General features: G+C 36.5%; 2 protein-coding genes across 3 annotated transcripts; one reads left to right on the top strand and one right to left on the bottom strand.

Moving 5' to 3' along the window:
* The first annotated feature begins 2097 nt into the window (after positions 1-2097).
* On the top strand, positions 2098-16063 carry LOC116007489 (sister chromatid cohesion protein PDS5 homolog A). 2 transcript variants are annotated; one of them, XM_031248186.1, is made up of 33 exons: positions 2098-2299; positions 3839-4042; positions 4166-4347; positions 4513-4639; positions 4739-4957; positions 5433-5649; positions 5729-5874; positions 5964-6109; positions 6400-6549; positions 6660-6708; positions 6789-6980; positions 7105-7287; positions 7673-7827; positions 7898-8024; positions 8146-8295; positions 8397-8456; positions 8575-8711; positions 8838-8955; positions 9098-9229; positions 9345-9544; positions 10182-10338; positions 10549-10698; positions 11531-11608; positions 11691-12299; positions 12378-12482; positions 12999-13078; positions 13775-13826; positions 14162-14248; positions 14356-14393; positions 14603-14665; positions 14758-14870; positions 15010-15425; positions 15507-16063. In XM_031248186.1, the coding sequence occupies exons 1-33, from the start codon at positions 2210-2212 to the stop codon at positions 15549-15551; spliced, it is 4977 nt and encodes a 1658-aa protein (XP_031104046.1). In that variant the 5' UTR covers positions 2098-2209; the 3' UTR covers positions 15552-16063. The 2 variants fall into 2 exon arrangements, with proteins under 2 accessions (XP_031104046.1, XP_031104047.1); XM_031248187.1 differs by having other exon boundaries at positions 2210-2299; positions 14758-14834.
* A 660-nt stretch (positions 16064-16723) lies between these two features.
* Positions 16724-19141, bottom strand: LOC116006223 (DNA oxidative demethylase ALKBH2). The gene is made up of 4 exons (XM_031246520.1): positions 18850-19141; positions 17719-17835; positions 17440-17629; positions 16724-17348 (listed from the first exon to the last, which is right to left on the bottom strand). The coding sequence occupies exons 1-4, from the start codon at positions 19099-19101 to the stop codon at positions 17152-17154; spliced, it is 756 nt and encodes a 251-aa protein (XP_031102380.1). The 5' UTR covers positions 19102-19141; the 3' UTR covers positions 16724-17151.
* Between the last annotated feature and the right edge of the window lie 286 nt (positions 19142-19427).

Below are 19427 nucleotides of genomic sequence, written 5' to 3' on the forward strand. Positions count from 1 at the left end.
TGTATTTTTTCTACTAATACAGAAGGTACTTGTATTTTTTGTGTTTTTTTTATTATTTTTATAGATCACACATCATTTGGGAGCTGTTAATGTATTACTTTTTTTCAGATTTAAGTAGAGATTCACTATCTCCAAAATCCATGCCTTGCATTTATAAATTTGTTCCAAATTTGGACTTTTAAGTTCGAGATAGATGGTTTTATACTTTACAATAAATTAAATATTGTGAAAGTTACTAATAATACTCCACAAATAGGTATTGTGCTTCATTCTACTGTGTTGCGCTCATCCCCCTCTCAAAAATTTTCACTGATCTACGCAAACTTTCACTATTTTCGGCGTGTTGTGGTTACAATAAAAACATTTCGTCTTCCGAAGATTACCAAACGTAATTCGAACATACTCCTTTTAAATTTAGCTGTCCACAATAAATATAACAATTAACGCATACACCTCAGCAATCATGTTCCAAAATGACACAATATTGTTTTGGCGGGAATTGTAACCAAATTTTTGTGGCCAAAACATCTGGCTTTATTATATATAAGATAAGATAAGATTATTTCAATTGATAGTTTAAAATCTTTTAAAATTTGATAATTGGTCTAAATAACGGGAAAATGATTTTTTTATTTGACATTTCTCCTCATAAAATGGTCACACTGTTGGTTATACTCGGCTAACCTAGCATCTGTCGCAACTGCATTATGCTTACTTCCCAGCTGCTAGTGAGTTTCCCATCTAACACACTAGGAAGCTGGGAAGTAAGCACGCTTAATCACCAAGTTCTTTTGTTATCAGTTGTCATATCCTACTTAAAACCAATTGGTAATAAGTAGGCGTACATTAACCATTCGACCACATCCCTCCCTGGTAAGTCACAATGCCATGTATCGAATCTAACAAGGGCTGAACTCGGCCAAACCGGTCGACGCCCAACACGTACTACTCATTCTATGTTAATAATAAAAATAATAATAATTATTGTTGTTGTTGTTGTTGTTGTAGTCAATAGACCATTTTGGTCATCACATGCAACATTTCCTCTCATATTAAACTGAAGAGTTAATTACCGAAATGGTCCATTGACTATAAAAAATTACTAATTTGGTCCCGAGTAAACAAATGGATGACCAAATTGGTTAAGATGCTTAAAGTTGAGTACTTAATTAGGTAAAAAAATAGTCAAAAACTAAATTGATAATTTTGCTATAGTCAAAGGATCATTTCGATAATTAACTCTTATGAATTTAAGGGCAACACTTTGATTAACTCAGTTTATTGCCATTATGTCTCTAAAGCAGTCAAAATGAGTCCAACCCGCACCTTAACATGATTTTGGAGAGGGATGGACCTATAAATTCTATGCTCATATAGTAACTGGGTAATCTACATGTTACCCTCACCCAGGGTATTAAAAAAATCTAACCTAATCAAAATCAATTAATTAGTCGATCCACACCTAGTTACTCCTTAGTTTGCTCATCAACTTACCACCATTGCTATCTGCATTCAGCTCATAGTAGTTAGAGCCTCAAGCCTCATATGACGACAGACGTAAGCATGTAGCACGGACTTCGCCTTTTGGTCTTATTAGCTTAGACGTAGCCGGATGTCGGCATCCATTGCAAGTTACCCCTAAGAAACGCAATACCGATACCATCCTTCATTGCCAAATTAAGGAGTTGTCTGTAAATAAGGATCAAATTATATATAGCACATTAGAACATATTCCTTTACTTAGTATTACAGAATTTGTCTCAATTATTATTTGACGGTACCTTTTACTCCCAATATTGCCTAAACTTGCACATCAAATGCACTAGTATTTTATTTGAGCACGGAGTTGTCACACTATTCATTCTATGTTAAATGTTAATTGATTCTATATAATTGCTGTATAATTACATCTATGCATGATACAATTTGTGGGAAATGTGGAAAGACTATAAAGTACAAGGGGGTCTAGTGAAAAAATCCCATCCGATAGATGAATCGGGGGGCGTTTGGCGTGGGGGTGAGAGCACTGAGCGGTGGTGAAGTCAAGACTTTACATCACTTTCTTTTTTCCATTAATTAAAAAATATAATAAAACATAAATTTGAAGTCTCATTCGGTTTGGCTTGCTTGTCTCAATCTCCCTCTCGAAAAATTGTCCCAGAGCTAAATGTGAAAGTCGGCAAACATCGGAGCTCCGAAACGAAACACCATGGCTCAGAATCTTCAAAAGCTCGAAGACCTCGGATCCAAGCTCGACTCTCTTCCCAACACTAAAGACTCTCTCGTTAAGCTCTTAAAGGTTGCACCTTTTTTACTCTTTTGGTTCAAGTTCATTGTAATTTTCTCTCTACATTTGTTACTGTCCTAGTAAAATTCACTTGCTTCTGCTATTTTCATGCTTGATTGTTGCTTTATTTGGGTCCAGTTTGAGGCTTCGGGTGCTTAATTGTGTTCTTTAGGGTTAATGGTAAGTTCGGGCATTTAAGCTGAATTAGGGTTCTTGTTTGCCGGAAAGCTGAATTAGGGTTCTTGTTTGCCGGATAGTAGGGAAAAGTGGGAAAGCTTTGACCTTTTCTTGATTATGCTAAGAAGGTTTTCTGTGGGGATTGTAAAATTTGAGGCTTTATCAGGATGAATTTCATTTGCCGGATCTTTGCTACCAATTTTAGAATGTACACTTGTGTTCTTATGGAGAAACCTGATTTCCCCTCTGGGAGGAGCCTTTATTCCTTGAATTTAAGTACATTTTCAAAGCTGTAGCAGAAGAACTGGGAAATTGCACAGACCTTTCAGCTTGGCACACTGTTTTCGTAATTTTCTTAAATCTGACAAATTTAATAACCCCGTATGGCTGTATTACTATGTTATTTCTGAACAACTCTACACAAAATTGTGGATGATGTGTAATGCAAGTGTAACACATGTGGAGTTACCTTTAAGCCCTTGTACAAAATGTGTTTATGCCCAAATTGACTTCATGGAATTGCATTAATTGTAAACAACTTTCTCTAAATAACATGTATTTGTGTTTAAATTGACTTCAAGATCTCATTAAATACTTTCAGAGTCGCAATTTTTTACCGCATCTTTAGCATCACGTTTTATAAATGTAATTCTAAAGACGCATTTCAGAAACACGACTGTTACAGGTAAGAGCAATGGCTGTATTACTATGTGTCTATGTTATTTCTGAACAACTCGTCAACTCTACACAAAATTGTGGATGATGTGTAATGCAAGTGTAACACATGTGGAGTTACCTTTAAGCCCTTGTACACAATGTGTTTATGCCCAAATCGACTTCATGGAATTGTATTAATTGTAATACAACTTTCTCTGAATAACATGTATTTGTGTTTAAATTGACTTCAAGATCTCATTAAATACTTTCAGAGTCGCAATTTTTGACCGCATCTTTAGCATCGCGTTTCATAAATATAATTCTAAAGCCGCATTTCAGAAACGCGAGTATGCGACTGTTACAGTTAAGATCAAAATGTTTTGAAAATAGAATCTTAACAAAATGTTATTAAAACTCCAACATTTAGGAAAGTTCCTAATACTATTGCAAAAAGGAATACTGCCTGGAAACTCTGTTGCTGTAATCTAGGGACTGGATGAATGAAAATGAGCTTATTGGCTTGGGTGTTTGACTTCTGTTTTTTTTCCTTGGGTTACTTGGGAATGTGGGTTTTACTTAGTATTGGAGAAAAGTCATGTTGCAGACTTTTCTTTTTGAAAAAAACATTTTGCGGTGTTTATTTGTGTAATCTCATTTTGCCTGTATAGTCATTCAGGCCATGGCTTAGCTAATTTTTACATGGATTTATACTGACAGCAAGGTTCGACATGCCTTTCTGACTTGGATCAATCACCCCCTAAAGCTGTTTTGGAAGCCATGCAGTCTTTTCAAAAGGCTATTGTTAAGCCTGAGCTTCTAAAGCATCAAGATAGGGAGGTTAAGCTTCTTGTTGCTACATGTATCTGTGAAATAACAAGAATTACAGCACCTGAGGCTCCCTACAATGATGATGTTCTGAAGGTAATCCTTTAATTTTGAAATGAAACAGTTTATGGAGATAACTTCTTGTCTTTGCATTTGGCGTGTACTTTTCATCATTTTGCAATTTGATATGCTTCTAAATGTCTTTTGATTTATGGTCAGGACATCTTTGATTTGATTGTGAGCACTTTCACTGGACTAAATGATATGAATAGTCCATATTTTGGTAGAAAAGTTGTCATTTTAGAGACTGTGGCGAGATACAGATCATGTGTTGTAATGCTGGATCTTGAGTGTGATGATCTCGTCAATGAAATGTTCAGTATTTTTTTCAGGGAAGCCAGGTCTGCATTATTATTTTATGAAGTTGCTATTAATTAGTTTTGGTGTGTGACTTGTTTGACGGTTTTGTAATTATCAATATATACCTATATTTAGCAACTCTGTATACACATTAAAATGCTTGTTTCACTGTTCCCTTTAACTAATTGTTTTATTAACATTTGCAGAGAGGAGCACCCTGAAAATGTTCTAAAATCAATGAAAACAATTATGGCTGTAATCTTAGAAGAAAGTGAGGATATACGGGAGGATCTTTTAGCTATTATTTTGTCTGCTCTAGGACGGAATAAAAAGGTAAGCATTCCTCTCTAGGATAAACAGTCAGCTGTTGAAGCTCAAAATTTCCATTTTGTGACCTTTGTGAAGTGCTTAATTGTTAACTTCAACTTCTAGGGAGTAACAATGGCTGGGAGGAGGCTTGCTGTGGATTTGATAGAACAATGTACAGGAAAACTTGAGCCCGGCATCAAGCAATTTCTTTTATCTTCAATGTCTGGAGAAAGTAGGCCACATGATTTTCAAATAGATTACCATGAGGTCATTTATGACATTTACTGTTGTGCTCCTCAAATTCTATCAGGAGTTGTTCCCTACCTGACAGGGGAGCTGCTGGTAATACTTTTTGCTTTACCTACATCCTTTTTGTTCATAATCTACCAATCCAACTACCCATGACCTTAGTTCTCATGCATTGAGACTGGCAATATATTGCAACTTCAGGAAGCAAAAGGGTGAATTTCCCTACTCTCCTTTTGCTAATGTTTCTTTGTGTGCCTGTTGAGGAAGTTGGCATTCTTAGAATCTTAGTTTTCCTTTATGGTTGATGTATAAATTGTATATTGTTTTTCCTGTAGGGGACTGATGTTTTTCTGGGGAGATATAGCTAGTAAATTGCTTTGTTATTATATGTGCTCTGTTGATACTTCTAATAAAATCATACTTATTTAAAAGGACAAAAATAAACTTTGGCATTGTTTAATGTTATTGATATCCTCTAATCTTAAAACTGCTACTTTAGTCATTTGTGAGGAAAGTTTCTTGATTTTCAGTTTGTAAATTTATTGCTTTCCAAATTTCAATTTTACAGGCTGATCAGCTAGATGTACGATTAAAAGTGGTTAGCTTACTTGGGGATCTCTTTGCTATGCCAAAATATGCAATCACTGAAGCTTTTCAATCATTATTTTTGGAGTTTTTAAAGAGGCTAACTGATAGAACTGTTGAAGTCCGGATGTCTGTCCTTGAAAATGTTAAAGGCTGTTTGCTCTGTGATCCATTTAGAGCTGAAGCTCCGCAGATCATTTGTAAGGAATTTTTAGTTGCTTTTTGGATGTGTTTTAAGTTTTTACATTTTGTTTCTAATCTGGTATAGATCTTTTCTAGCTGCCTTATGTGAGCGACTGTTGGATTATGATGAAAATGTCCGTAAACAAGTAGTTGCTGTGCTCTGTGATGTTGCATGTCGTGCCTTATCCTCAATAGAGGTTGAAAGAATCAAGCTTGTCGCTGACAGACTTCGAGACAAATCTGTATGTTGATCTCTCTTGGAATGCATATTTTGAGCGAGAGTTGATGCTTTATCAGTTCTTCTGACAATACTTTTGAAAAATTTCTCTAGGTCCTTGTTAAAAGATATACAATGGAGAGGCTAGCTGAGGTATACAGAAATTATTGTTTGAACTGTTCTACTGACTCACAAAAAAGCTATGAATATGACTGGATCCCTGGGAAGATCTTGAGATGTTTTTATGACAAGGACTTCAGGTAAATTTATCTTGACAACATGGATGAGAAGGATCACATTATGTCCTTGGTTAGGGGAAAATAAAATGGGAATTAAAACCCATTACCTTTGTGAAATGGACTTTAACCTCAAGTGAGAAACCCTGCTGCATTGACTATTTCTAATGTTAATACTGGAAATCATAGATTTTTGAAATCTCAATTAGGGGCTATGGTAAAACAATTCACCCTGTTTCAGTATTCTCTCTTTGAATATATGCTTTAGGAACTGGCTGAGATAACATGATTTAACACTATAACCTTTCCTGCAGATCAGATGCTGTTGAACCTGTTCTATGTCTGTCCTTGTTCCCCAATGAGTTTTCTGTCAAGGATAAAGTTAAAAATTGGGTTAGGGTTTTCTCAGGTTTTGACAAAGTTGAGGTCAAGGCTCTTGAGAAGATGTTGGAACAAAAGCAAAGGTTTGTTCATCTGTCTTTTAAATCAGCCATTTCTTTGTGGTTTCTGTTTATTTAATTTGTTTCCCTTTTTACAATTAGATTAACTTGGAGGTATCTCTTGTTAACTGCAGGTTACAACAAGAGATGAGGAGGTATCTTTCTTTAAGACAGATGCCACAGGTTTGCAACTTATCAAAGCCTTAAAACTAAATCTATAGTAGGTTACAAGCATATACAATTGACTTTGACAATTATTGTAGGATGGTGATCCGGCTGAGCTCCAAAAGAAAGTAATGTTATGCTTCCGCATTATGTCACATTGTTTTACTGACACTGCAAAAGCAGAGGAAAACTTTCAGATCCTTGACCAGTTAAAAGATGCCAATGTATGGAAGATTTTAGGAGTTCTCCTTGATCCGAATACCGCCTCTCTTCAAGCTTGTAACTCTCGGGTGAGGATGTAAATCTAAGTTGAATTCTCTCCAGCTTGTGTTGTTCCTTACTCTTCTACTTGTTAAGGAATCAAGTCATAAAATAGCTAGTCATGGGTTATATCTAATAACTTTTATCCCACAGGATGATTTGCTTAAGATCCTTGGTGAGAAGCATCCGCTGTATGATTTTCTGAGCATTCTGTCCTTAAAATGCTCATACATACTTTTCAGCAAGGAGCATGTGCGAGACATCCTTCTGGAGGTCAACTTACATAAAAGTGCTGGAAGTAGCCATCTGATTCTATCATGCATGACTGTACTTGTGGTAGTGCACTTATTCCTAATTTACTGGTCTATTTACTTATTTATCCAGCTATGTTCTACTTGTAGCCAAGTATCATTTATTTGTAAGGTCTCACTGTAGGCATATGATTCAGTTGTTCCCCATCCCATCCTATGGCAAAGCACAACCCAAAAAAAAAAAAATCCAAAAGAAACTAAAAGGGACAGAAAAGCAGTGTAAAAATGGTTATTGAAAACACATTTTAGAAATTGAACTAGCATTAGTGCTTCAAATAGTTATGCTATACAAATACAACCCTTGTCTTTATACCTTGTATAGTTAGGTTGTATGTCTTGTGCTTTTATTATTCTTGGTTACCTAAAATCATACATCATATTGTTCAAATGTTTTTGTGATGCATTTTCAGATTCTTGCACGTTTCAGTCCTCTGCTTCTCAGTGGCCTTGAAGAAAATCTGATACATCTTCTTGAAGATGACAATGAGATAATTAAAGAAGGTGTTTTACATATTTTAGCAAAGGCTGGTGGATCCATTCGAGAACAATTAGGAGTTTCATCAAGGTACATATTGTAAATGTCTGATTTATTTCAAATTGCCTTGCGTTTAATTGAATTTTGTACTTATTTGCAGATCTTTAGACCTTATGCTTGAGAGGTTCTGCGTTGAGGGTAGTCGGAGGCAGGCAAAGTATGCTGTCCATGCTCTGGCATCAATAACAACAGATGATGGTCTCATGTCACTCTCTGTTTTGTACAAGGTCTGTTAGAACATTACATTTTGCTCTCTCTTCTAGTCTCCTTTAAAGAAACGAATATGGTGTATTGTCCTCTAACTATAATCTTGTGTCAACATTCTTTGGTATTACCCATGGTGTACAGAGGCTTGTTGATATGCTCAAGGAGAAGTCACATTTGGCTGCTGTTCTGCAGTCTCTTGGATGTATAGCACAAACTGCTATGCCAGTCTTTGAAACAAGGGAAATTGAGATCGAAGAGTTCATAAAGAAAAGTATATTAGAGTGCAACCAGGTATGCTTGATTTTTCTTTGTTTTATTGACAAGTTGTGTTTGATTTTTCGATTCATTATCTAGTCCATCCTTGTATTAGCTAATGTATGTTTCTTTTTCAGGCATCAACAGATGATGGGAAAGACTCTTGGGGGAATAGGAGTGAGATTTGTTTATTGAAGGTTGGATTTTCAGTTTTTAGCAAGCTGTTTTAATGATTTGTACAAATTCCAAGACTTGATAAACTCATATTTTATTAAAATTAAAGCACTAGCTTGATTAAGTAAAACTTTTTCACAGATTTTTGGCATAAAAACATTGGTCAAGAGCTATTTGCCAGTAAAAGATGCTCATCTTCGTTCGGGGATTGATGACTTGATGTTGATCCTTAAAAATATTCTCTGCTTTGGTGAAATCTCCAAAGAAATTCAGTCAAGGTAATGTGTAATTTATGGAATTTGAAAATGTCTTGCCACTGGCAAACTATTAGTTTGGCTGGTTCAGTATTTGGCTTCATAATAAAAGGCCGATATGCTTTGGTCTTTTGCTGTTTGATTTTTCAGTTCAGTAGATAAGGCTCATCTGAGACTTGCTGCAGCAAAGGCTGTTCTTCGCCTATCGAAACACTGGGAGCATAAGATTCCTGTAGATGTCTTTTATCTAGCCCTGAGAACTCCAGAGGTGAAGTCTTCTCTTGATATTCTACTTCAAAAATGTTGTATCTCTTTATATTCTACCATCTATAAGATATTTGAGCATAAAAATTTTGAGCTGCAAGTTATACTGAATAAATCTTTTTTATTTCACTGGTTAATGCTAGTAGGCCAATTTCCCTCAAGTAAAAAAGCTATTATTGAACAAAGTTCACCAGTACATAAAGGACCGGCTTTTGGATCCGAAGTATGCTTGTGCCTTCTTTCTTGACATGAAACCTGAGCAAGTCAATATTGAAGAGGTGGTTCATTACTTCCATATCATTTGGTTGTATTCAGGCTTATTATGGTAGAGGGGTTCTCAAAATTCATTGGTTGAGTTATGTTATGACCCTTTTATTGCCTAACAATTGGCAGGTTAAAAACAACTTAAGTGACATAATTCAGATGTGTCAACAAGGGAAAGCAAGACATCTCTCTTCACAATCTGATGCTAATGCTCCTACGGGCTATCCGGAATACATCTTACCATATTTGGTCCATGCTCTTGCTCATCATCCATTGTTTCCTAATATTGAAGAATGTAAAGATGTTAAAGCATTTGAACCTTTTTATAGGTATATTTCTGTTCTGTGATGGCCGGTTGCTACATACCTAAGAACTAGCTAGAAACAGACTGAACAGCAGTTTATTCATTGTTCAAATTTACTTCAATCCTTCATATCTATGGTTTTCATTCTGAAGAGCTCCTATGGTACAATTATATTTACTTTTCTCCCATTGGGAGTTAACAATTGCGGAAAGTTTACTGGTAGGCTGCTATATATATTGTGGTATAGTACCTCTGCTCTTATCTGACAATTACTATACACTAGCATAAAAAATCTTATTTACTCCTGCCATTCTACATAGAGAAACTCTACATTGTTATTGATTGGAAATGCCCTTATCAAGATGGCCAAACAGCCCAAACTAGTTTTCATCACTATTTTATTCATGCCATTAGGATGAAGTAGTATGTATGATGCTACATGCCTATATATTTTTGTTAGGTCATCGATTGTGATACATATAATGAGGAGATTGGAATTTCATTTTCCTCTCCTTTGAGAGAGGATTAGCTTGCATGGTGAGGGATAAGGATATTATATATATTCCAAATGCCTGCCTCTTTAACATTAAGGTTTAGTTATTAAAGATGAGTTTTCTTGAAGTTTCAATTTTTTTTAATACCTGGAGGCATTTTCTTTTCAGGCAGTTGCATTTATTCCTCTCAATGTTCATGCATAGAGATGAAGATGGCAAATCTCAAATTAGCAAGGATCAGGAGAAGGAAAGTATTGCAGCAATAAACTCTATTTTGCATAGTGTCAAGCAATCACAAGATGCTGTAGATGCTACAAAATCTAAGGTTGGAAAAAAGCCCTTTTTTGACTTTCCAGATCCTGTAAATAAATTTTCTCAATTTCCATCACCTTGTTTTTATCTTCTATGTCTCCTTCTGAGGTACCCTAACAGTTAACCAAGAGCCTAAAATGTTATTTTGCAAAGAAGATTGACAAAAGTGCCAATTATTAATTTGAATTTTGAATGAGATTATAATGTGCATCAATTTTTGTAGAACTTGTATGGTATTTCCGACCTTGGCCTTTCAATCATAAAGCGCTTGGCCTCAAAACAAGATGATGCTCTGGAATTGAACACACTGGTGCCACTACCTACAATGCTTTTCAAACAGCGTGAGAAGGATGAAGGAAATGACACTTCTCCGGTATGTTTCTTGTTATTTTCAATCTGGTCAGAGTCCTTATCTGTTCCGTGTATCAAGAGCTGAATTCCTTAAAATTAAGTTTCTTCAGTGATTGGGTATAGACGTTTAGTGGGTTTCATATTTTGTTTTTGCCTGAGCTATGAACACCTCCTTTTCTGCATGGTTCCCCAGCTACTGATTGCATTTATAACTAAGTTCTCTATGCCTTTCTGTCAGAACCCTCCTTATCATACAAAAAACAGGGAGTTTTAGAAACTAGAATTATAGTAGATACAGTAATCTGAATCCAGATATAATGCAATGAAGAATGGAATGTGTCCGTTTTCTCTGTACTAGGACATACTTCTATGCTCGATTTATATTGCTGTTTGTTTTTTTAATTAAATATAAAATATCTGGTAGTAGAGCTGGGGTCAAGTGTTTAATGCCTAAAGGACCTTCCGTTTGTCCTGTGGGCATCTTTTGAACTGAATTTATGATGGACAATTTGATCACCCAGTGGGCTCTTCAGTTACACTACAAGGATCCACCACAATAATTTTCTTCCTTTCAGTATTGAGATTCCCTGTTTGATGTTGCTTCAAGATTTCATGATGGAATATGCATCAGTTTGTTGGTAGTTTTTTTCTGTGGTTGATCTTCACTAATTTTCAATATTTTGTGCAACTTCTTGGCCTTAATGGAAACTTATTTGGCACTTTTACTCTTTAAATCAAGGAACCCAGCTAGAAATGGGAAAACTACTTCCTAATTCTTAGCTTTCCCATTGGTGGAAAAGGAAGTATTACATTTTGCTGCTGTTTTAGGTTGTTGACACTGTATTTGATGACAGGTTGAACAACAGACATGGCTAACTGATGAGAAAGTCTTGGTCCAATTTGAGACACTTATGCTGGAAACTAATGGAAAAGTAAGCTCTTTGTCACCTTTCAGTTACAGTGATATGGTGATTGGTATATATTCTTACATTTCTGCTATTTTGCACTCTTCAGGTTAATGCTGAAATTACTGAATCTGACATAATGAAAGATAGTGAAACAGATGGAAATGAGATGCCTTTAGGGAAAATTATGAAACGGCTAAAAGCCAAAGGATCCAAGGCTCGCAATGAGGTGAAGAATGAATCTTCCCTTGCTGAGGTGAAAAATGATGTTGATGATGATATCTTGAAAATGGTGAGGGAAATTAATTCAGACAGTGCAGTCAATCCTAATAAGTTTGAATCAAGTAATGGCCATGAGTATGTTGGAAAAGGAAAAAGCAGTACCAAACATCAAAAAAGAAAAACAGATGGTAGTGATACGACAGATGGTCCTGTTCCTAAAAAGCGGAGGTCATCTGCTCAGGCTCTTAAGCCATCTCCCGCATCAAAGAATGAGAAGCCTAAAAAGAAGCTTAAGGCAAGTGTCTCAAACTCCACTGAAAGGGATGATGACCTTAACTCTGCTTCAGAAGATAAGTCGTTGGAAGAAGATACTGTTTCAGAAGATAAGTTGTTGAACTCATGCATCCGCAAGAATTCAACCCCTTCAGCAAAAAGAAAACGGAAGGTTTCGGATTTGGACCATGAAGTTGACACTAAGGACTACCATAAAGTGAAAGTAAGCTTCTTTACAAGTAAAACTGGTTGCATTGCAGCTATAAATTCTTGTCCTCAACTGAATTCCCCATTTTTACAGAAGTCTAAAGAAAATATTGCAACTGATGGGACACACGTCTCAAGTGATTCCAAGTCAGGATCTATGAAGAAGCAGAAGAGGAAAAACATTTCTGGGTTGGCAAAGGTTATTGTGTTCAATATCTTTGACTCTAATTTGATGCATCTCTTTTGAATAGCTTGGCATGGTTGATAGTAGTTCATTTGCTACATCTCAAAAATTTCAAGTTACTAGGCATGTAGTATTTTAGTAAACCTTTGTGTGTGTGTGTGTTCTTCAATCTGCAGTATGGGCTTTAGCCTGCTGCTTAAATATTAGTATCTGATGCTTTGTTGAGGAATGATATGTAGAATGATAAATGTCTCCCCCTCTACTAACATAAGTTCTTAAATGAGGTAGAACACAATTCAATTTGGTTTTAGTCATTGGAAAATTTGTTTTCTTTTATTACGATGCTAAATTAACTGACAAATGTCCTTCCTATCTAAAGAGATTTTCTTTTCTATTTGGGAATATTTTTGTACTTCTGTTGTTTTTTTCTAATTGTCCTTTGATTTTCTGTATTTATTGGAAGATTCTATTTGGTGTCTGCAGTTTGTTTGTGTATTTAATACTTAAATGCTGCTTTTGTATCTACTCTAGTGCACTTCGAAGGGTGGCGAAAGTCCAACCATGGACTTGATTGGTTGCAGAATAAAAGTTTGGTGGCCCATGGATAAGCAGTAAGTCACTTAATCAAAATTTTAATCTTATTTATCAAGGCATTTGGAAGGGCTTTGGACTGTAATAAATGATTATGCACATTTATATGGGCCACACCTGGTGTTGCCTCTTTCTATTATCTTCTTATATTGGCATTGTTTCTGATGGTATTGCTTTTCCTTGTCAATCCCTACGACTCATATGATTCACCTCTTTGGTTCATTCCCCTATTTCCTTAAAATATTATACATGGTGATATGTAAAATTCCAGAGGTCCCTTCTTTTTTTTGGGATAATTCTGGGTTGAATGAGATTACTTCTTTGTGCTATGCTTATTTATCTTCATCTTGTAGAATTATTCCATGGTCCTTTATGGATATTTTTGGTCTAACGAGGGCACTCTTTCGTTCTTTTCTTATTTATCCCCATCTTGTAAAATTTTCCCCGAACAGAATTGCATTTCATGTGTTAGAAAAAGTGTTCTTAGTTTGGTGGCTGACTTGGTTCTATCAAGCCTCTCTTGTTTAGCTATTATGTTTCTTCGGAACATCAATCATAGTCTTTAACTTCATAGTGGTATCCACTGTCCACTGATGAGAAAAGAAAGTAACCAGTAGCTTGTATTTCTTGTTTTCTCCTTTCTTGCCTTCTGGTGTCTCATTGGTGCACTGTTCTGGGCACACTAACTTTGTTTTCTACTTTCCATGACACTTCAGGTTCTATGAAGGAGTTATAAAGTCCTTTGACACCCAGAAGAAAAAACATGTGGTAAGCTGGATTTTATTAATCCTCTAATTTTTAAGTATGTTGGACAGTTTTGTGTATCACATCTGTTAGGATCAAGCGCTTACCACTACGCTAAAAGCTATAGCTCACAGCGAAGGCCCGGCTTTATTTCCTTATATGCCCCCACCACATTTTTAAGAGGCAGGGTGCTAGACTTAGCCCTTCACTGGACCGGCCTCTGCCCAACAATTTACCTAGCCACCAATTGTTGGACTTGGCCCTTCACCGGTCTCTGCCCAACAACATCAATGCTCACGTTATTCTTTTGTAATTTCACTTGATTCATGGGTGTCTTTCATTGTTAATTTCTGTGAAAGATATTATATGAGGATGGAGATGTTGAAGTCCTCCGGTTGGATAAGGAGCGCTGGGAGCTTGTTGATCGTGGAGAGAAGCCTGTTAAGGTCAGGAGTTTTGTATAAAATATTATTCTGTGAATGAGTTTCACCACTAGCCTCCATTGCAGTCGTTAGTTTTGATTCAGTATCTGATACTTGACATTATTCTGCAGCGATCAAAATCGTCAAAGGGTGCATCGTCCAAGGGAGTGTAAGTACTTCGTTTCTTTTATAGTTTGATGGCAGTATTGGAATTTTATGCTCTAATCAGCTTACTGCGTGATGCCTCATTTCTGATTTTACTAAGGCTCTAAGGTTTAGATGAGACCATTGTGCACGATTCAGTGATTCACATGTTTCCACTGCAAGATGGATTTCTGAAATTACGTACTATATTTTTTTCATGTTACTGTTGTGCAGATCTGGTGATAAGAAAGGGAGATCTTCGGGTGGATCTGGGCAGAAGAAAGCGATGAGTTATATGTGAGTTTGCTATTGCAGTTCAGCCTATAGATTACGTTTGTGTCTTCATTTCTTTTCCATCTTCTATATGCTTTTACCTAATTGCCTTGCAGGTCTCCATCATCTCAAGTAAGAGGGAAGAGAACTCCAAGAAAGAATTTGAAATATGGACAAAAAGGCATATCAAAGAGTAGGTCCCTAGTTGATGATTTCGAATCAGATAAAGGTTTGAATCAGTTCTGATCATTGATTGTAATATAGTGTTTCCTGCTATTGATGCATTTGGTCCTAAGGCTTGTCTAAAAACCACTTTCAGTTTGTTATTGAATGTAAAATATGATTGAGCTTTCCTAATTTTTCTGAAGGCAAACGAGAAGAAATCATGGAAAAGAGTTCATCTGACCAAGAGCAGTCTGAGAAGGATGATGAAATATCACTTTCTGATGAGAAACGAGGTGATGATGATGCTGAGAATGAATCGGGTGACGTGGGAGAGTCCAAAGAGGAATGCCAATCTGAAAATAAAGAAGAGGAAGAAGAACCAGGCACTCCCCACGATGCACCCGTGTCTGATGAACAAGAAATGTCTTCTTCTTCAGATGGGAAACCACAGGAAGAGATATCGGAAGAAAAGTGTTCAGACGAGGAGCATGAAGTCGAGAAACCAGATAGTCCAGGCAGTCCAATGGATGATGAAGCAGGAAGCCATCCCGCAGATGAAGATGAATCTGAAGAGACTACTACACCTGCCGATGCAGATTTTTCTGACGACGAGACTCTTGTATGAAATTCCAGATTTACATTCACCTTTTACATCGTAACTCGTAGCTTAATTTACTGATACCACTTTGGTGATTTGCAGAGCATGTGGAAGCGTCGGGTAGGGAAACCAGCTCAGAGGAAATGAGTGAGCAGACGGCAGATAATGGCTTATTCTATCAACCAGTTTAGCGACAAGTGCAGCCCTCGGGCAGTCTCTCCATGTACTATTACTTTAGATGACCTAGTAGAAGATTTAGCCATTAATCCTCGAAAATAATCATAAATTGTGAAGTACAGATAACCTTTATAGCAAACGGTAATGCACAGGATGGATGGAGTTTAGCGTTTAGCATAATTATGGCTCCCAACGACATTTGTGTAGCTGTCCTGAGCCGTGTTCTTGTAGCTGACTTTTAGACCTCCTGTACAGCTCTGATGTAGCAAGCAAGATAGCCGCCGCCATAATTTACCTAGTTAGCTTTACCTACCTTGTGCAGGAGCTTAGGTTTTGTTGTACTATTGTTTTTTGAGTTTTGTATATCTGCCATTCCTTATAAAAATTATCATTTGCATTTGTGCGTAAATTGTTGTCTAGAGACTAGAGCATCCATTGCCCATTGTTGTCTCTAGATTTCTACTTAGATTACATGTTGGATATGAGATTTGGTTTAAACTGGCTGAGGTGAGGCTTCTTTTGTTTCAATTCTGGTTGTGTCAACGTCATGACATGGTGTGGTATTTAGGGAAATTGACATTTTTTCATTAGGTGTCTCAATAGGTTTGGATAAAAATGAAAAGATTTTGAATTTTTAGGCATAATTAGTTTGGAGGCAAAATTCCCATATGGGTTACAATTGCTTCTAGTGATGGATATTATTGGTGTTAACCTGCCATGTTTCATGTAGCAAAAATTTCATTTTTGGCTTTACACTTTCAAATCCAAGTCACGCCTGTATGTCAGTATGTGGTATGTATGCTAAATAGCATTGTCTTTTATTATTATTATTTTTTTTAATTTTATAATATTTTTATTTTTTATTTTTTGTCCACAAGATGAGGCACCTTTTAATTCTTGTTCATGCTGTACCAGCCCAATTAAAAGATAAAATGCCTAACCATATTGATTTTGTATAGAGAATTTTGAACTTTCGACTTCTTTAATAGATGAAAGTTTCTTCACGTCAACCAAACTAGTTGGTGTTCTAAATAGACCGTAATTATAAAAAGTATGGTGTTCTGAATAGACCCTAATTATAGAAAGCACCTTAAACTTATACCATACTCAAACTAATCTCCGTTCAAATCGTGCTAACCCAATTAAGGAGTAAAATGCTGGCTATATTGACTTTTTCATACAAGAGAGAGTTTTGAACTTCTTATCTCTCTTAAGAGATGAAAGTACATTCATGTTAACCAAGTTGGTGCGAAGAAATGAGCCATATCTGCCTTATGTAACAGGTCATGTTTAGGCCGTATCAGCCCTGCACAAAAATGATTACACACCAACTCATAACGTCTAGTACTAATACTTAAGGTTATCAGACTTGGGATTTTGTGACCTTGATCAGCTCTCTGCTGTCTTACTCAACACCCATAGGCCATAGCCTTCAAGACTTGCACCAAATCTCAAATCTAGCAGTTAACCATGTTCAACTGTGAACTCCATCTTCTCAAAAACGCGTCAACTTTCTTACAGCAAGTTCGACTTGGTATGGCATCCATCACACACGTAATTTTCCAACCAATCAAAGAATGCACCTGAAGGTGAGGTTAATTCGTACAGCCTCTACTTTTGCACGCTTTGGCACCGAGTGGAGCCAATCCCGCTGAGTATAGCCTCTCATCAGCAACAGTGACCCATGCTTTAGCGCAAAATGGTGTTGCTCAGAATTATTATGTGTTTTAGATCGCTTGCTGGGAGGTTCACCCTCAGCGTTTTTACCTGGTATGTTAGTTAAACACAATCAGCACGCGGCCAACTGAATTCATAGTATTGAAACGTAGAGTGTGAACAAGTCACTGAATGCAAATACCTCGGGATGTTTTATTTGGCTTCTTTTTCAAGAAGAAATCGCGTTCGCATCCAAAGGAAACAGAGGCGATTTCGGGAGTTGGTCCATAAAGTTTCTCATCGTCAGCATGCCAGCCAACATAGTCATTTCCACCCTTGTATCTATTCAAAAGCAAGCTGTTGAAGTGGCTTCCAGGAATAGCTTTATGAACCTATGGGATAAAACATAAAACGTTGACAACTAAGATATATCTCAACACGAAGCATTTGAAGCGTGAAGATTGAACCGAAGTGAGCTTACTGCATCTAGAATCTCCTTGAGAGGAGGGAATTCATCCCAAGAATAAGCATGGGGCTTATATCCACTGTAAACCAGCTCGGACACTCCTTCACTAGCAACATAGCAAGTGTCTCTAGGCTGCAGTAGCTTAAACAATGAGTACTACTATTTTTCCAAAAGGAAGTGCTTTACAAAAAGGGAAAATCCAAAGAGGATAAAGATTTTATCTTTTCTAAGTTACAGATGCCAAGGTTGTTTTTTTTTTTTTTTGGTGCCCAATCTATAGCTTGCAATTGGATTGAGACAAGTTCATATGTCCTATGAAGATTTTCTTGAAACATCTTAGCGAGGGTGTGATATCTGTTTATCTCAAAAATATTTTCGAAATTTTCGAAGTCACACCTAAAGCTAACTATCAGCAAGCAAAGAAACTGTTAGTTTCAAGGCTAATCAATATAATCCATGACGAAACCAGACCTTCACTCTTTCTGCAAATTCCAGCTATTCTGAAATAAAGTTGCATAGGAGAAAGGGCTCTTCCAATGAGAAATTAGAACATCTAGTGCAGCCGGATCAAACATCTAAGCAATTCTAGATGCTTCCTGAGGATTGAACCCCACTTCAAATTCTGTTAGGATCAAGAGCTTATTACTATGCCAAAAGCTATAGCTAGGCGAAGACCCAACTTTATTGTCTTATAGACCGTCATGAGATACAGGTACTGGACTTGACCCTTCACCCGCCTATCTTTACCTACTTCTGCCCAACAAATTCCCTATCTTTGCTTCCAGAATAGAATTTAGAAACCCAAGCATGATGGGGATCACAAAGAAATTTTCATGGAAGTTAAACCAAAAGCCATATACTACATGATCCTCACTTCCCAGTATTACATTCAATTCCCTATTAAAATCAATAAGTTCTGCAAAATAAATCCTTCTTGATCAAACTACAGACCTCCTGGTGGTCATTACAACAATAGTACTATGTCCTACGCTCAACTCAACCTTAACCACAATCTAGTTTTTTCAACTATTGATGGAGCAAAATTGACCTTTAATGGGTTGGTTCTATACTTGTATTCGTCAATTCATGATCAAAGTTCAAATAAAATAAAAAATAATAAAATCAGGGTATGAATAATGCATAAACCTGAACAAAGGGTCGGCCGAATACGCGAATGGTGGGTCGGGTCCAAGGGATGTGTTTGTTAAGGTATTCCAAATATTCCCAAGATTGGTCGTAGGACATGAATCTGGGTATATAAATCACCTCGCTTCCATTTCCAAGATCAAATTCTTTTCTTGAATTTCTTCTTCTTCGAGCTTCCTCTTCCTCCTCATTCTCAGTCTCACTCTCGGGTTGGCTGCTGCTCTCTGGCTTTAGGTTCAGCTTCGTCGCCATTTTAGAGGGAAATAATGGAGCGGAAGATGACGGAACGCAACACGTTTGTTTAGCCCTTTTGGGTTCCATACTTCCGTATAACGGGTCATGGTCAAATCCGGATTCAATACTCAGAATTTAACTTAATAATGTTTAAAATTTATGTTCATAATACACATATATATAAACATAATACAATTTACAAGAATTTAATATATTATGAATATGAATTTTGTGCATTATAAACACGAATTCTGTGTATTATGTTAAATGTTTAATTCAATTTCATTATATTGCGTTTATGTGTATGTATATTATGAAAATGAATTCTGTGCATTATAAACGTA

Source organism: Ipomoea triloba, chromosome 15, assembly GCF_003576645.1.
Source record: "Ipomoea triloba cultivar NCNSP0323 chromosome 15, ASM357664v1".
Lineage (NCBI taxonomy): Eukaryota > Viridiplantae > Streptophyta > Magnoliopsida > Solanales > Convolvulaceae > Ipomoea > Ipomoea triloba.